This window comes from Neltuma alba, unplaced genomic scaffold, assembly GCF_004799145.2.
Source record: "Neltuma alba isolate B1F8T4 unplaced genomic scaffold, ASM479914v2 tig00011707_pilon, whole genome shotgun sequence".
In the NCBI taxonomy this organism is placed as follows: domain Eukaryota; kingdom Viridiplantae; phylum Streptophyta; class Magnoliopsida; order Fabales; family Fabaceae; genus Neltuma; species Neltuma alba.
Window position 1 is genome coordinate 125,807 of NW_021636343.1, and position 14,926 is coordinate 140,732.

General features: G+C 32.9%; 2 protein-coding genes and 1 long non-coding RNA gene across 3 annotated transcripts; 1 reads left to right on the forward strand and 2 right to left on the reverse strand.

Moving 5' to 3' along the window:
- The first annotated feature begins 141 nt into the window (after positions 1 to 141).
- Positions 142 to 1,758, forward strand: LOC114717080 (uncharacterized). The gene is made up of 5 exons (XR_003737678.1): positions 142 to 338; positions 493 to 588; positions 684 to 818; positions 1,608 to 1,650; positions 1,725 to 1,758. It is a non-coding gene; the product is annotated as an uncharacterized LOC114717080 (long non-coding RNA).
- A 3,978-nt stretch (positions 1,759 to 5,736) lies between these two features.
- LOC114717082 (putative disease resistance protein At4g19050) lies at positions 5,737 to 10,690 on the reverse strand. The gene is made up of 5 exons (XM_028902164.1): positions 10,597 to 10,690; positions 9,839 to 10,454; positions 7,719 to 8,333; positions 6,816 to 7,497; positions 5,737 to 5,741 (listed from the first exon to the last, which is right to left on the reverse strand). Exons 2-5 carry the CDS (start codon positions 10,373 to 10,375, stop codon positions 5,737 to 5,739), a joined length of 1,839 nt encoding a protein of 612 aa, XP_028757997.1. The 5' UTR covers positions 10,376 to 10,454; positions 10,597 to 10,690.
- Positions 10,442 to 13,131, reverse strand: LOC114717083 (probable disease resistance protein At4g27220). The gene is made up of 2 exons (XM_028902165.1): positions 10,766 to 13,131; positions 10,442 to 10,454 (listed from the first exon to the last, which is right to left on the reverse strand). The coding sequence occupies exons 1-2, from the start codon at positions 13,129 to 13,131 to the stop codon at positions 10,442 to 10,444; spliced, it is 2,379 nt and encodes a 792-aa protein (XP_028757998.1).
- Between the last annotated feature and the right edge of the window lie 1,795 nt (positions 13,132 to 14,926).

The window sequence follows — 14,926 nt, forward strand, 5'->3', positions numbered from 1 at the left end:
TTTTTTTTTTTGGATTAAATTCTTTGCCTTCCAACTTTGTTCTTGAGATACCTAGCAAATCCCACATGGAGATTATGTCTTTTGGCTTGTGGTAAGTTGTTTTCCCCTTCCACCTCATTCCCTTGGTGATTCAGATCAGAATAAATGTTATTCATGCGTTTATTTTTTTGATGGAAGCACGGTGTTAAAAATTTTAATCTTATATTTTCCTTTCATGATTTCTTTTATTCCTTTTTCTTCCACATTCTCTTTTCTTAGTTTCAGGGATCAAACATAAAGATCCTTTGACTACATATTTTCAGGAAGCTGATTCAAGGATGTGAGAGTTTGATCAAGAGGTCTCTATCTACTTTGTAGTTGTATTCTCATGTGCATATACTCTTCATGAGTTGCTTCAAACATCTTTTTTTGGTATTTATTTTCGTTTCCCCCAATTTTAACGCTTACTATTTCTCCCCCTATTTTTATTCAAAGTGGTTTGCTATCATGCAGAACTTGAGGTGTCCTACTTACTAAATTTATTCAAAGATGGATTTTCTATTGGAAAATGTAACACGGTCAGCATCATGATACTCAGGAGTTTCGCATGTCAGGCATTTATATTGCTTCTTGCTACTACTCGAATTTAATTTAATTCTCATTGATGATGCTAATTGTTGATTTTTGCCCCCACAATTCACCAGTCATCACGGAAAGAAAAAAGGTTTGCTTGAAGATGCACACCAAGCTTGAGAAAATGACCAAGAGATATTCAATAGTAGTAGACCAGAGGACACATGAACTGATGAACTTTTGCTGACATATAAATTACATTTGAGGTATGGTTCTTGAATTAGGCCCTTCGGTGTTTTGTCGGAATTTGTTGAGGTATTCTAAATATCAAGAGCAAACTCACTCATTGATTGTTATCCATGTCTTTCTCTTTTTGTTATTAGAACAAGCTTTCTTCTCTTTTTTTCGTTATTACATGGCTTACTCTTCTTATTATTTCTGTAGAATGGAAACTTATTTGCAGTTTATATGATTGGATTTTACGTCCTAGCTCTCATATGGTTTATTTGAGATCTGTCCTTATATTCTTATTTTGTTATTTTACTTTATGGATTAAGTTACATGTTCTATGGCAAGCCAATTTCTGCCGTATTTGAAGAACTTTGCAACTGAGCACCAATTCTATCCAAAACGAGGTATACTTTAGTTTTCAGTTGGTCATCTTGACTAACAATTAGGATATCATGATATTTTAACATAATCACTAACATGGTATGCTTTAGTATTCAATTGATCATCTTGATTGCTAATCATTTCATTCTCAAGATATATAGCAGATAATGCAATAGTATTAATAGAAATCATATTACTTGCTGTCAAAATAGTGGGATTAAAACACATTACTCTTAGTCTGCACTCTGAGTTACTGCTTCTGAATTTAAAAACTATAGAGATATCTTATTTTCATGCTTACAACATTAACCAAGTCTTAAATTAAGCATATACGTTATCTGCTATTGTACATCTAACTGTCAAGGATACCATTTGAAAGGATACTGACAGAAGTTAACCATCTTGTGTTCTATAAAGTTGCTTATCAGTATTTTAAATTGCAGTAAAAGGTGCAAAAAGAAGCTTGAAGGGTTAGACAAAGTTAAGGTAAGTTACTCTATTTTTATGGTAAATCTATTGCGTTTCTTATTTATCTAACATGTTTTCCTGTTATTGTCCAGATCTTTATTTTATGAACTTAAAAAGTAAGATGGTTGGCAGAAGTTTCTTGAAAGGCGGTCAACTTTGGGAATACAAAAGTTCTGGTATTTTCAAGGGCAGAAAATCAATAGACTTATCTTGCAGGATTTGCTTAGCTCTGAAAATCTTGTGATGTGTTGCAGGTTTGGACAAGTTGTGAATCATCATAAGGATTTAATACATATTAACACTTTTGTTCTTCCTTTTATTGAGTTATTTTAGTTAGTAAAAATGATTTGATACTGTTTCGTGCAACTGTATAAAAACAGGGCCATATGCTAAAGTCGTTATATTTTCATTTATTTTATTTTATCTTTTTTTTTTTTGCTATCCATTTATTTTATTGTATCTGCTATTGTTGTCCAGGAAAAATGTGATTTTCCACTATTGACTTGGATTGGTATTATAATAAATGCAAAATATTGAACCTTAATGATTGAAAAATTATAGGCAGTGGTATTGCTCACTATTTCACATTAGCTTGAATTTTTTTTTTTTTATGACAAAACGGTTATAAGGGATGTTGTGTCAAAAATATGATAAATGAATATTGTAGTTTGATTAGTCTTGTAGCTCATCTGTTTTTTTTTTTTGGTAATGATAAAGTTTAGGTAAGTTGGGCCTCGGGGGCTCATCAGGGTTAGGGCATGCCTCCAAGCTCAGAAAGCACTTATAGAGGTACTTACAAATCGCCCACCAATAAGGTCCTCACATCGGCAATGGGATTCGAACTCACGACCTTGTGGGTTATGAGCTGACTACTTACCAACTAGGCCAACTCTTGTTGGTAGCTCATCTGTTAATATAGTTACTCGCTTGCATTGTGGGTTGAGGCCAGTGCATTTTAGAATTTCTTTCTTTATGTCATGGGCCTGTCATGGGCCTATAATGTAACCCATTGATTATTATGGATAAAATAATCTCACATTGAATTATTTTACAAAATAATTTAAGATATTTTTACATGTTTTTTTCAACTGATTTTTATATTTTTAAGCTTTTTTTTTTGGAATTTTTAACCTAAGATATAATTATCAACGTTGTTTATAGGGAATTGTTTTAGAATGTTAGCACTTCATATTAAGCTGCATTTTTTATTTGTTTCATGTAATAAAGGCTTGTCATTTTTTTGTTTGATGCTGTTTGTTTTGCAAGGCAAGGGATTTTGTTTTGTGCACATTGTTTAGATTAACTAATTTATTTTTGAAATGATGTGACACATGATGAATATATTGTAGTGAATGCTTCCCATACATGGCACAGAGAGTAAATCCTATTTAAAACTCAATAGCTAAATCTTTATTCACTGCAAGCCAATCGCTATAGTTTTTAGCCGTTTGAAATTTTAGTCTATTTAGTTTTCTTAAATGTAGTTGAGTGAGAATCCGAATCAGATTAGCCAGATAATAATATTAAAAATATACTTATATATATAGCTGAATGAAAATTATAAGGGCAAAAAGCCTGATTTTTCATTTTTCTTAAGTTAACTTAATAGTAATTGTTTGAAATTCAATAATTAAAGAAAGCTATCTTTTGCTTCCATTGGTAAACAGCTAGAATACTGTCTCTATTTTAAGTTTTGTTCCAACATTAGTGAGAAATATGCACTTGTTTGTATCAAAATTTATTTGGTAGAGCACGCACCTCTGCTTGAGTCAAACAATGATATAAAGGATAAATGGATTAATAAGGGCTAAAAACTTAATGTTCCCAAGATGTCGGCCTTAACTATGTCGCAAATTAAAGTATAAGGAAGTGTGGTTATCCTTTATAAATAGTGCTCCTTCGGTTCTTAATATAAGACCTATTTAACTAATTTGATTAGATTAAGAAAGTTAGGTAAGTTAGTTAATTATAAGATATATGACACGTTTTTCTTAAAACATCATAATAATCTTTCTTAATGCCCCATCTCCCTCTTCTACTTGATTATAGTTGAGGAAGTATCCATAAAGGTAACTTAGAGAAAATTAGTAAATATGAGAAATGGGTCTTATATTTATGACTAAAACTAACTCAACAATTAGGTCCTATATTAATGACCGGAGGAGTATTACCTAACAAAATTGTATAAATAGATATGGACATCCTATGTTACTATGTATCATAAGGACTAAAGAATTTGTCATGGATTTAATCTTTTTTTTTTTATTGCTTTTCTGTCATTTTCTTGTTATTTATTATTTATGATGGACTGTTCTTGTTCAACTCCAAACCCTTTCAACCCCAGCTTCCATTGGTAGGTAGGCCACACCCTTTCATACATTACATTGCAGATTTTGTATCATATCATATTATTAATGACTTATCAACAATATATCTTGCTACAAATTCGGTTTTAAATGACAATGCTACCCCATTCAAATTTTACAATACTCATGTTGATTGATTAAACAAAATTATGACATACCATTTCATTCTATCGTCAGTGCTTATTCCTATTAAGCTTACTGCAAAATTTTGCATGCAAACAAAATTTTCAATAAATCAACACTTATGCCATCTCCAATCTCCACACAAATTTGCTATAGATTAAATTTCATCAAAGCAGGAAAAAAAGGGTGAAAATACAAAAATTTAAATAAAAATACCAACAACAAAAAACTTTGCTTGCATAAGGTGGAAGATAGGAGGAGACACGCTGGAGAAGTACTTGAGAATGAGAGAGATGATTTCAAGAAAAAGATGTAATAAGAAGGAAAAGAGCTGTGGATCAGAATTTGAGTAGCGAGGGCGACTCTCAGAAGGGCCATTCTTGAACAAACATGTACATATAATCGATGTGCTATAAAAGCTGCTTCAACAAGAGATACATATCAAGTGGCTTGATATTAATGCATCTATCTACTTCGTCACCTAATAACATCAAAGGCTTTCCATAATTTTCTAGGTTCTCAAATCAATAATATACTCTTCTAGTCATATTTATAAGCACTCGCAACATGTTTCTCCAAAATCAATAAAACCTTGAACCTTATTAATTTTGTCTTAAAATTTAATAATTTTTCAACTTCACCTGACTTATATACACTCTATCTGAAAATATAAAGAATTTAATGATGTAACTTATAAATAAATAGAATCAAAATATCTTTTTTGCCTTACAAATAAAATTAGAGTTAAGAGTATCTGGTGCATAAGGCATGTATGTACAATGTGCTGGTTCATGAGTAGCTATTGCCTCTTTGATAATGGTTCTATATCTTCTGGTTTCAATGTTTCATTAAACAGGCAGATACTAGCCTTTGGCATATTTGCTGGGTTCATACTTATTATAAATTAAAGTACATATGTCACCAAAAAAAAAAATTTAAAGTACATATGTACATTATCAGTTGTTTTCTTAAATAAGACATTAACAACCTGAAACACACACACCTACACGAGTGAAGAGATTTTGGATTCTGATGATGAGATGTTTAGTAGGTAAAAAAAAAATATTAATTAAAACTGATGCTAAATACAAAAATTTATGTTTGTGATATGAAGAACAAAATAGATGTATGTGAATTAATGAGGGAGGGATGCATTCACACACGCTCATAAATTTTAAAGGCTTCCTTATGCAATTCTCCCACCAGAAAATGAGGTGATCCAATGTTTCAGTCTCTCTCTAGTTAAGCCCAACCACCTTAATTGTTTTCTACTGGGTTTTCGTGCTATCTTAAGTATCATATTTATTTCTTGTCTCTGGTTCAACATCTGATGGGTGTGTTTGATCCGAGATTTTGCATTGTTACTCATGATCTCTTGTTAGTGTTGAAAAACCATCGTTGACAAAGTAAGAGATCATTTGATTATTAATGATGCCTAAGAGTTTGTTGAACTTAGCTAATTAATAACAGCTCATAGTCATTTCATCTCCAAGACTCCCTCCTTCACAAATATTTATGATCAACGAGTGAGGGGGATTCACATATGATCAACCACAATAAGGTTTAGGGTCTCATCGCCATGAAATATCCCAAAATCAATACCGTCCATCTTGTATTACTCTGAATACAATACAAAACACATTCATATTTATGAATCACAGCACTGGCAAATTCCCCACTTTTGCCATATACGCTTTATTAAAGGCCTCAATACTTTTGATTTTCAAATCACAAGGTCTTACCGTCCAAGCACAACTCTCTAACTAGTTAAGAACATGCATCTGCATACGCATAATATAATGCTTTCCGCTGCTAGCTTCCATCTGCTATGTTCCTTTATTGCTATCCATCACATGACTCATCTGTATCTGAACACAAATTCAAACCTCAACTTACATGTTTTCCCATCCAAAGCTTTAAACATATTTAGCGTGACAAATAATGCATATCAGCACAATTACGTCAGGAATTTAAGATTACAGCCAGCATACTCAGAACCTTTCTAAATTTAGAATTCCAAGCTACATCTAAAGTATGCATAATTTTGAAGGGTAACATAGTACACAACATCAAAACCAAAAGAAGAATGGTTTTGAGCGAATAACATAATTTTTTGTTTGTACACCAAAAAAACATTCCCGTCCAAAGTTGATTTCAAAATTGATTGATAGTGTTAGTATAAACTTTACTTACATCATTGTATCCGCTGCTATGGATCGAAAAATTGTTGCCGTATTTCTATTTTCTTAAGGTGAATGATAATAATAACAATAATAATTAAATTTTGGAGTTATAAGTTTGCTGGATACAGAAATCCTGGGATAACAACTAATTAGACCTAACGAGTAAGTCTACGGAAGTTTAGATCTCTATGATTTGATCATAAGCTCAAGAATGAATCGACAAGTAATATAAAGAGGTAGGAACAAAGAGTTTTCCTTTTTCTTTTTGGAGAAGAACACTAGAATTGTAGATTAACGTTTTAAGTACAAATTTTGGATTTGTAACAGAGACTTCGCTGGGAAGAAACTCTGTTCACTATTTTTTTGTTAAAAAAAAAACCTCTGTTTTATTTTTAAAAAAATGGTTAATCAATAGGGTAAATTTTGTAATATTTGACCATTGGTATATATTTTTAATGTACTATTATGTGTAAATAAGGAAATTGTGGGAGCAAGATAAATGGCGAAATACCTGTGCTTTGGGTGGTAGCGGCTTGTTGGGAGGAGAAGTCAAATTTTGGACATTCATTTATTTGGACTTGTTCGAGTTGTGGAGCATTTATCTTGAGTCCTTTGCAGAAGTGAGTGAGGCTAGGCAATCTTGAAAGTCTCAATATTTCTAGATTTGGAAGCACAAGTTCTTGCGTACTGGCACTGGCTTCATCACTTCTATGTGAAAAGAGCTCCTCCATTCGTGCAGCCTCTGATACCTCAACGAGTTGTAGTTGTGGAAGCATTCCAACTACAACGTTCTTTAGAAGGCATTTCAACTTGTTGCAGCGTTTCACTGTTATGCGCCTCAATTCTGGAAAAGGCAACTGCATGTTAGAGTTGGATTCATGCTGAGCTTCTTCCAATGGCTCTTGCATGATTTCCTCCACTTCCTCACATTCTGTAATTTTCAAAATCCTCAACATTGGAAGGCTTCCCCAAATGGACATGAAGAATATACATTTAAGTCTTCCACATCCATGTACTGCTAAAGAACGAAGATATTGGAAGCTCAAAATTTGAGAGGAAGTGAAAGCCGTGCCTATAAAACTCAGCTCGCTTAGAGTTTGGAGCTCTAATTCCTCCAGAGACAGGATTTCTGGATAGAAACATGGAAGTTGATGAGGCAGTTGGTTGCCGTTGTTGGCGCGAGGCTCTGCTTTCTATGCAACACACAAATGGAGCACATTAACGAACTAACAAAGAAAGAAAGCCAAATAAAGACATTTAACAATTCGGCCAATAATAATTTAGTGTATACATAATACAAAGTAAAGGCAATTCAGGCTCTAAAGTATGAAGTGTTTAAACAGCACTAACTTTTTTTATTTTATTGTCGTCCTCCATGTGAAACAAACAAAACCAACACTCGAATACAACTTACCCGTGTAAATATTATAATCCCCATGCTCCCAGTTGCTCCCATAACTGAAGAAAATTTTGGACGATTCTTCATTTCAAGTTGTCGAACATTCTTTGCGGATAACTTAAATCCTTTGCAGATATCAATAAGACTTGGCAATTTCCTTAGCACTATCCTTTGTAAATTTGGAAGCGCAATTTTGTTGACATTGTCACTACTGCTGTTGGCTTCACTCCTACGTTCAAAGAGCTGCTCTAACTCTGCACATTCTGATATCTCTATTCCCCACAATTGTGGTAGCAATATAGTGGCAGAGGAGGTTGAGAAAAGAGACTTGAGCTTGTTGCAATGCTCCACCATGAAACTTTCTAACTTAGGAAAGCAACTTTGGAATGATTGGTGATCTTGTGTCAGAATGACCTCCAACTCCTCACAATTTTGTACCCTGAGCATCTTTAACATTGGGAGGCTTCTTTCATGGCTATCCTCGCCAAATACGGATTTCAATTTCTTACAATTGTACAGGCACAATTCTTGGAGATGGACAAGGTTTGAAATATGTGAAGGAGCTCCCCATATCAGCCACAGCTCAGGGAGACCTTCTAATTCTAATACTTCCAGTTTTGAACACAACAGCTGCATATACACAAACCAAACAAACACACATCAACATAATAACACAAGACAAGAAGCCGCTTCCTTTTCCAAATCCCAATCATCACTACAACATTTTTGCTTTATAACAATAACTCAAAATTAATGCTTAGCTACGAAACTATATTGCCTATAACTTTAGGCAACATCTCTTTTCTTTTGCATCCTTCAGCGCCAATGTCATGTGGTTTACAATAAAATATTATCAAAATAATTTTTGAATCCATCTAATTAAAAATTAATAAATTTACTAATAAACAAATAAAATTTTTTTTTAAAAAAATGAATGGTTCTTTTTATGCATTGGAAAATAGCAGGCAACATTTCTCGAATGTTGGGAAGAAATATTTAAAGACACATTTACCTTTTAATTACCTATAAAAATATGGAGTAGCTTTTAAATGTTGCAATAAAAATAGTTTTATAGGCAACAATTTTTATGTTGCCTATTTGAAAATTTTAATTCAATAGTTGAAAATTGCCGCCTGTTCTATTTTAGGGAATACTTTTAGACCTGTTATTAAATATTACTATTGTCTGTTCATATGTCAGATTACGCAACAGTTTTAGAACTATTGCATAGTCAGGTTTTACTACAAGTAAAAAATGTCCAAGTGTCCCTTTTCTACATATTCAGGAGAATAATAAGAAATATGAATATAAAAAAAAATTCTAGCCATCTAGCCTATGCGCATGAGCACACACATATAAAAATTAGGGTAACAAACATGTTAAAAAAAAAACTATTTGAACGTCACTTTTTCCCTCTTAATAAAACTAATGATAATTGGAACTGCTCATTTTAGTTCGCATAAACTTTTTATCTGAAATGAAAACATTGATCAATTAGCTGTTATATAAGTTCACAAGGTTGGCTAAAAAACGAAGAAACCAAAATTTAAAAAAAAAAAAGAATTGAATAATCACGCTGTATATATATCTATAAAGTATTGGATTGAAGTGTCTACACCCTAGAAATGAAAAATGTTAAATCCTTTTGACAAAATTCATCCTTTAAAAAAAATTATATGTTCAAATTCCTGTTTTTAAATAAAATTATAATTTTAATAGATAATTTTTCTTATAAATTTTAATTTAGAATTAAAACTTGATAATTCTACTATTATTTTTCTGCACAATTTCCTGGAAAATCCTTACCAAAGGGACAGCAATAAGAAAATTCAAATAGTATTACATGTATTTGTGCCATAAAATTATCTAGAAATCATTAAAATGGGTACATATTTTATATATTCGTTATTAGCATGTTGAATCTCCAATTTTATTTGTCTAAAATGAAGTGAATACAAATATTGCATCATCTTGGGATGCAATATATAATATTTTAATATTCAAAGCAGAAAAAGAAGGAAAAAACTTATCTGTGAGTAGATACTTAAGGATTCCAAGGACCAATAAATTGAGCTGTAATAAAGAGAGAAAAATTCATTTAAAGAAAATGAAACAATTAGCAAAGATGTGAGTACCTGGCGAAGACAATCATCAGAAAAGGATAAACCTTGATAGAAATCCTTGAGACTTGGCACTTCTTCTAGAATCAAACTCCTTAAGTTGGGTAATACATTCTTCGAAAAATCACTCCAATCTATGGCCATTGAAAATAGGTATTTTAACTTGTTGCATCTTTGAACTCGAAGCTTTTTCATATTTCGAAAACATATTTGTGATGAATGAGGAGCATTCAATGGGCTTTGATGTTGCTCTCCTACCTCTGAACTGGATATTATTCCCTCTAACTCATCGCAATCTGATATTTCAAGATCTTCCAATAGTGGCATGTGTTTAAGAATTACAGGGGAGAAAATAGTTTTCAAATTGTTGCACCCACTCACTGTGAATTTTCTAAGATTTTGGATGCTCAATTTTTCCATGGGACCACTCCAAACAAATTTTAGATCGGGCAGATTCTTCAATTCCAGAGCACTTAAGGAAGACGTTAACTTGCTTTGTGAAGTCCTTTTAGTAAAAACATCCCCTTCAAGTCCAAATAGAATGTCTTCCATACTACAATCCTCAACATTAAGTATCTCTAAATTGAGAAATGATAGTGGAGCTGAAACCCCCCCTATTTAATTGATTGTCCTGTGGCAAAGCATTTCACAAATCAAAATAAGATATTCACATTTGGTTCTTGCATCATTTTCATAGATATTATGAATAAAAAAAAACATAGCAATGAAAATTCGAACAAAGAATTTAACAGAGGGCACATGAAAATACATACCATATTTATGGTTGAACCAACAGTGATGTTAACACATGAATCTTTGAATTTGGGACATTTTACGCATTGCAATTCTCTCAAACACGGACAACTTGAATGAATGTTTTTTGGAAAAATGCTGAGCAAATTTTTTAGGCCATTGAGTTTGAGTGATTTCAAAGTAGGAAACTTGATCTGAACCTCTTGATGCTCATCTTCATGTTGACCGAAAGCATATTTTAGTTGAGAAGCCCCAGAAATGCACACCTCCTCTAGCTGCTCAAGGCCTCGTACACAAGAGTTCGAGAATATATATTCTAACTTATCACAATCAATTATGGTCAAACTTTTCAATTTTGAGAACACCAAATATACACTATTGTTTGAAGCTGAAATTATTTCATTGTTAGTACTATCACCATCCTCCTCTATTATATTCTTCAGCTCACTACAACCATTTATATTTAGCTTTTGTAACAATAGCATAGCTCTCACAACACATTGTGGAAACAGCGATGTCAGCTTAGGGCAATGGGATATATGTAGTTCTTGTAATTCCTCAAAGAAGCAAAGCAGAGGAGGACCCACATCACATCTATACAAACAAACAAATTCTGCTTGTTGCAAAAGATCTTTAATAAATGGACTTAAGGCAGAGATTTTTAACTCTTCCAAGGATAAAGCCTTGGAATGAAAATGCATCAAATGTTGATGATCACCACTGGATGTACCATCACTATACTTGTTAATAATTTGAAGTTTATATCTCTTCAATCTAGGAAAACCAGCATCTTTCAATAAACATTTACCAGGTCTTAAAGTTGTTCTGATTTTCTGAACATATAACTCTTGTAGTTGTGTGCATCTTTTTATTATCTTAAAACTTTGCTCCCCAATATAATGTAAATCTAACAGCTTCAATTTACTCAACGCTTCCAATCCTTGTGGCAGATCCTCAAACCGACTATATTTCAAGTCAAGAACTTCGAGTCTTTTGAGGCCTAACACCCATGACAAATCATCACCTAATTGATGGAATCGCAAGCGCAGGGTTCGTAGATTAGTTAGCAAATTCATAGAGTGTGGCAATGATAACAAGTGGGATCTTACAATGCCATCATATAGACAATCAATCTGCAAAACCCTGAGCAATCCCATACCTCCAAAATTTGCTTTCGATAATTCACATTCATCGCCTACATCATTTAGCAGCAAAATCTCTAGTTTTGGAGCATCTAATCGTGGAGGAAATTGGGATTTTTCATTGCACCAAAAAGTGAATGCGTAACAATCTTTTATAGACCCATTTGTTGCCATCTTCATATCCTTCTCAAGATTCACTACAATATTACGATTTTCTTGACGTGATATCCACAACGCTACATCACGAACTACATCATGCATTCTCAATCGGCCTCCATATTCCTCGTAATGCATTAGCAAACAAGAATTCACAAGAATATTTACACATGCATCCACTTTGTTTCTTGCTTCTTCAAGAGAGTCCAATTCTTCACACATGCCCAAACCCATCATGATTCTGAACAAATTTTCAATAGAGATATATGTGTCTTCTGGATACATGCAGCATTTCAAGAAGAGTGACTTAGCTTCGTTGTTCCTTAAATAATCGTAACTCAACCGAAGACAAGAAAAAGCATCTCTGACACCTTCTTCCACATCCATTGGTTTTGAATTCGTTAATCTTTTTAATGCTTCCTTCCATTCTGCTACAGACTTTCCTTTCAAGGAGGCTCCTACGGCTTGAATTGCAATAGGAAGTCCTTTGCATTCCCTTACAATTCCTTGTGCCACACTACTCAATGATTCATCAATAGTACGAGCGTGTTTTTGGAACAATGTCCAAGATTCCTCATTAGATAAAAGCTCCAAGGGAATCTTTCTATCACAATTCATCATATTGCATACTGGTAGGCGTCGAGTGGTAAGAAGGATCTTGCAACCACGATAATCTTCAAGAGGGATACCGACTTTCTTCAAATCAAACATAGCCCACACATCATCCAATATTACAAGAATTCTTTCTCCATTGCTCAATCTCATCGATAAACGTCTAGCTCTTCCTTCATCACTTTGTTCTTCGAATTTCAAACCGGACATATCTGCAATCTCATCTTGAATCTTTCTAATATTCAGGGTTTGGGACACAGTTGTCAATATGACTAGATCAAAAAGGTTTGATTTCTTGGCTTCTTTGCCTACTTCTTTTACCAATGTTGTTTTGCCACAGCCCCCCATTCCATACAGTCCAATCGTACGAACATCATCATCTTGGAGAGCAGCCAACAATTGATCTGAAGCCAGCTTTGTAGACTGGAAATACACAAAATTTCCAGAAGAAAAGTACTCTACATCTGGTATTGGGACGAGGGTAGAAAAGGGATTAAATTCACTCCTTTGATTGAGATTCTTTGTTGCCGCGATCATCTTTGTCATTTGTCTGCACAAACGATATTTCCTCCAAGTAGGACACCTTCCTTGACAGCAACTATTGCTATCCTTCATTTGCTGCTCCAATTTCTGCACCTGATCCATGTGACTCCTCACTTCAGCTAACCACTTGTCAACAGCATCAGCAATTTTTTCAGTTCTCTTACGGGCTTCTCCAACACGTGCTTGAACTCCATCTTGTGTTGATGCAAGCTTCTGCTTTTCAGTTTCAAGAGTTTTTGTAATGCTGCCCGCACAAAACAAATATTGTCCTTGACGCACCAAAGGGGCCACCGAATATTCAGCGAGTTTGGCAATAACAGATACGACAATCTCTGCCATTTAAGCCAAAACTACCTGAAGGAAGACAAGCGGATCAAAATCCATCTTTATGAGTTGTAGGACTAAATCAGTCGTTGGCAATCTCATGCAGACTCTGATTATAGTAGCATGATCTTCTAATATAAAAATACTAAAGAAAAATAGCGGATCAAAATTTTTGCTAACGCTTTTTACTCACAAAAAAAGCGCCACTCTACAACGAAATAAAATATATTTTAAATCATATGATATTTATACAGGAAAGTAACGTAAAAGAATGGATTAGCGGAAGAAGTATAACGGATAATTTGTTTAATTAAAAATTAAAAGATATAATTAATTTATAACATGTAAAATTAACAGAATAATAAAATAAAGGTTTTGCTCCAAAAAAAATTAAAATAGAGGTTAGTTTTTATAATATTGTTAACAAATTTGATAAATATTTTAATATTATCCGTCCACCGGACTCAAGCAAGCAAGCAGTATTAGGAAACACGATTTTTAATTAGTGTTAATATTATTGCATTAGAAAGAAAATTTTAGACGCAAACTTGTGAGTTGCAACATAACACAAAAACAAATAAATAAATAAGGCAAGCAAGCGAAGAAAACACTAACCTCAGCCTCAGTTATATAGGATGAAGATGACAGAGACACTAGCAAGGTCCCAACAGGTGAATCCAATATCTGAACTCTCTCCGATGTGGCAACCTCAAGTCTGTAATTACCCCCAAAAAAAAAAAAGATGAATAGTGGTCCAATGGAAATCAATTAACTTCGAATGTCCTTATTAATTAGTAGTAATCCATTAGCCAAAAAAAAAAGGTATAACGAATATTTTTCCATACATACATAACGTATGTAAACATTTTTTCTTCTCTCTACACACACACTTTATAAAAAAGAAACGTGAAAATGAATGAGTTTGACTCTTATACATGCTCCCAGAAAACGTTTTTATTGCCTCTCAAATTCTTATTATAAGCACATAATAATAATTTTATATAAATTAATAAAATTACTTAAAATTGATTTTTTTTATACAATATAAAAATTATCTTCAACAAAAGTTATTAGTTAAAAAATTTGGTTAATAAATTATAAAATTTTAATTTTTTTTTATAAACTAGAAAATTTTAATGTTAGTTAAAAACATTGAGCCAAAAAAAGGTTAATATTTGGTTAATATTTTAGTTATAATAGGCTGGAGAGGAAATATATTATCGCAAAACCTTTCATACCATTGATCGCATTTTATGGGTCGCATTTTATGGGTCTGACTGGCTTTCTTGTTTTTCTTTTTTTTTTAAAAAAGGGTTATGGGGTTTTATGAATGGCCCTATTTCCTCGTATTTAACCCAGAAGAGACGATGATGGACTCCCAACAGACACGGCTTCTCTCCTTTTACTGTTCGCTGTCATTCTTTACGCCCAAAACTATGCCATTTCAACGGAAAATGAGGGAGGATGTCATTTTTTTTAAGGGAAATCTAATATTCTAAAATAATTTTTTAAGTATCATTTAGCATTCTAAATTAATTTTAAGTATATTTAATATTTTAAAATATTTTTCTAA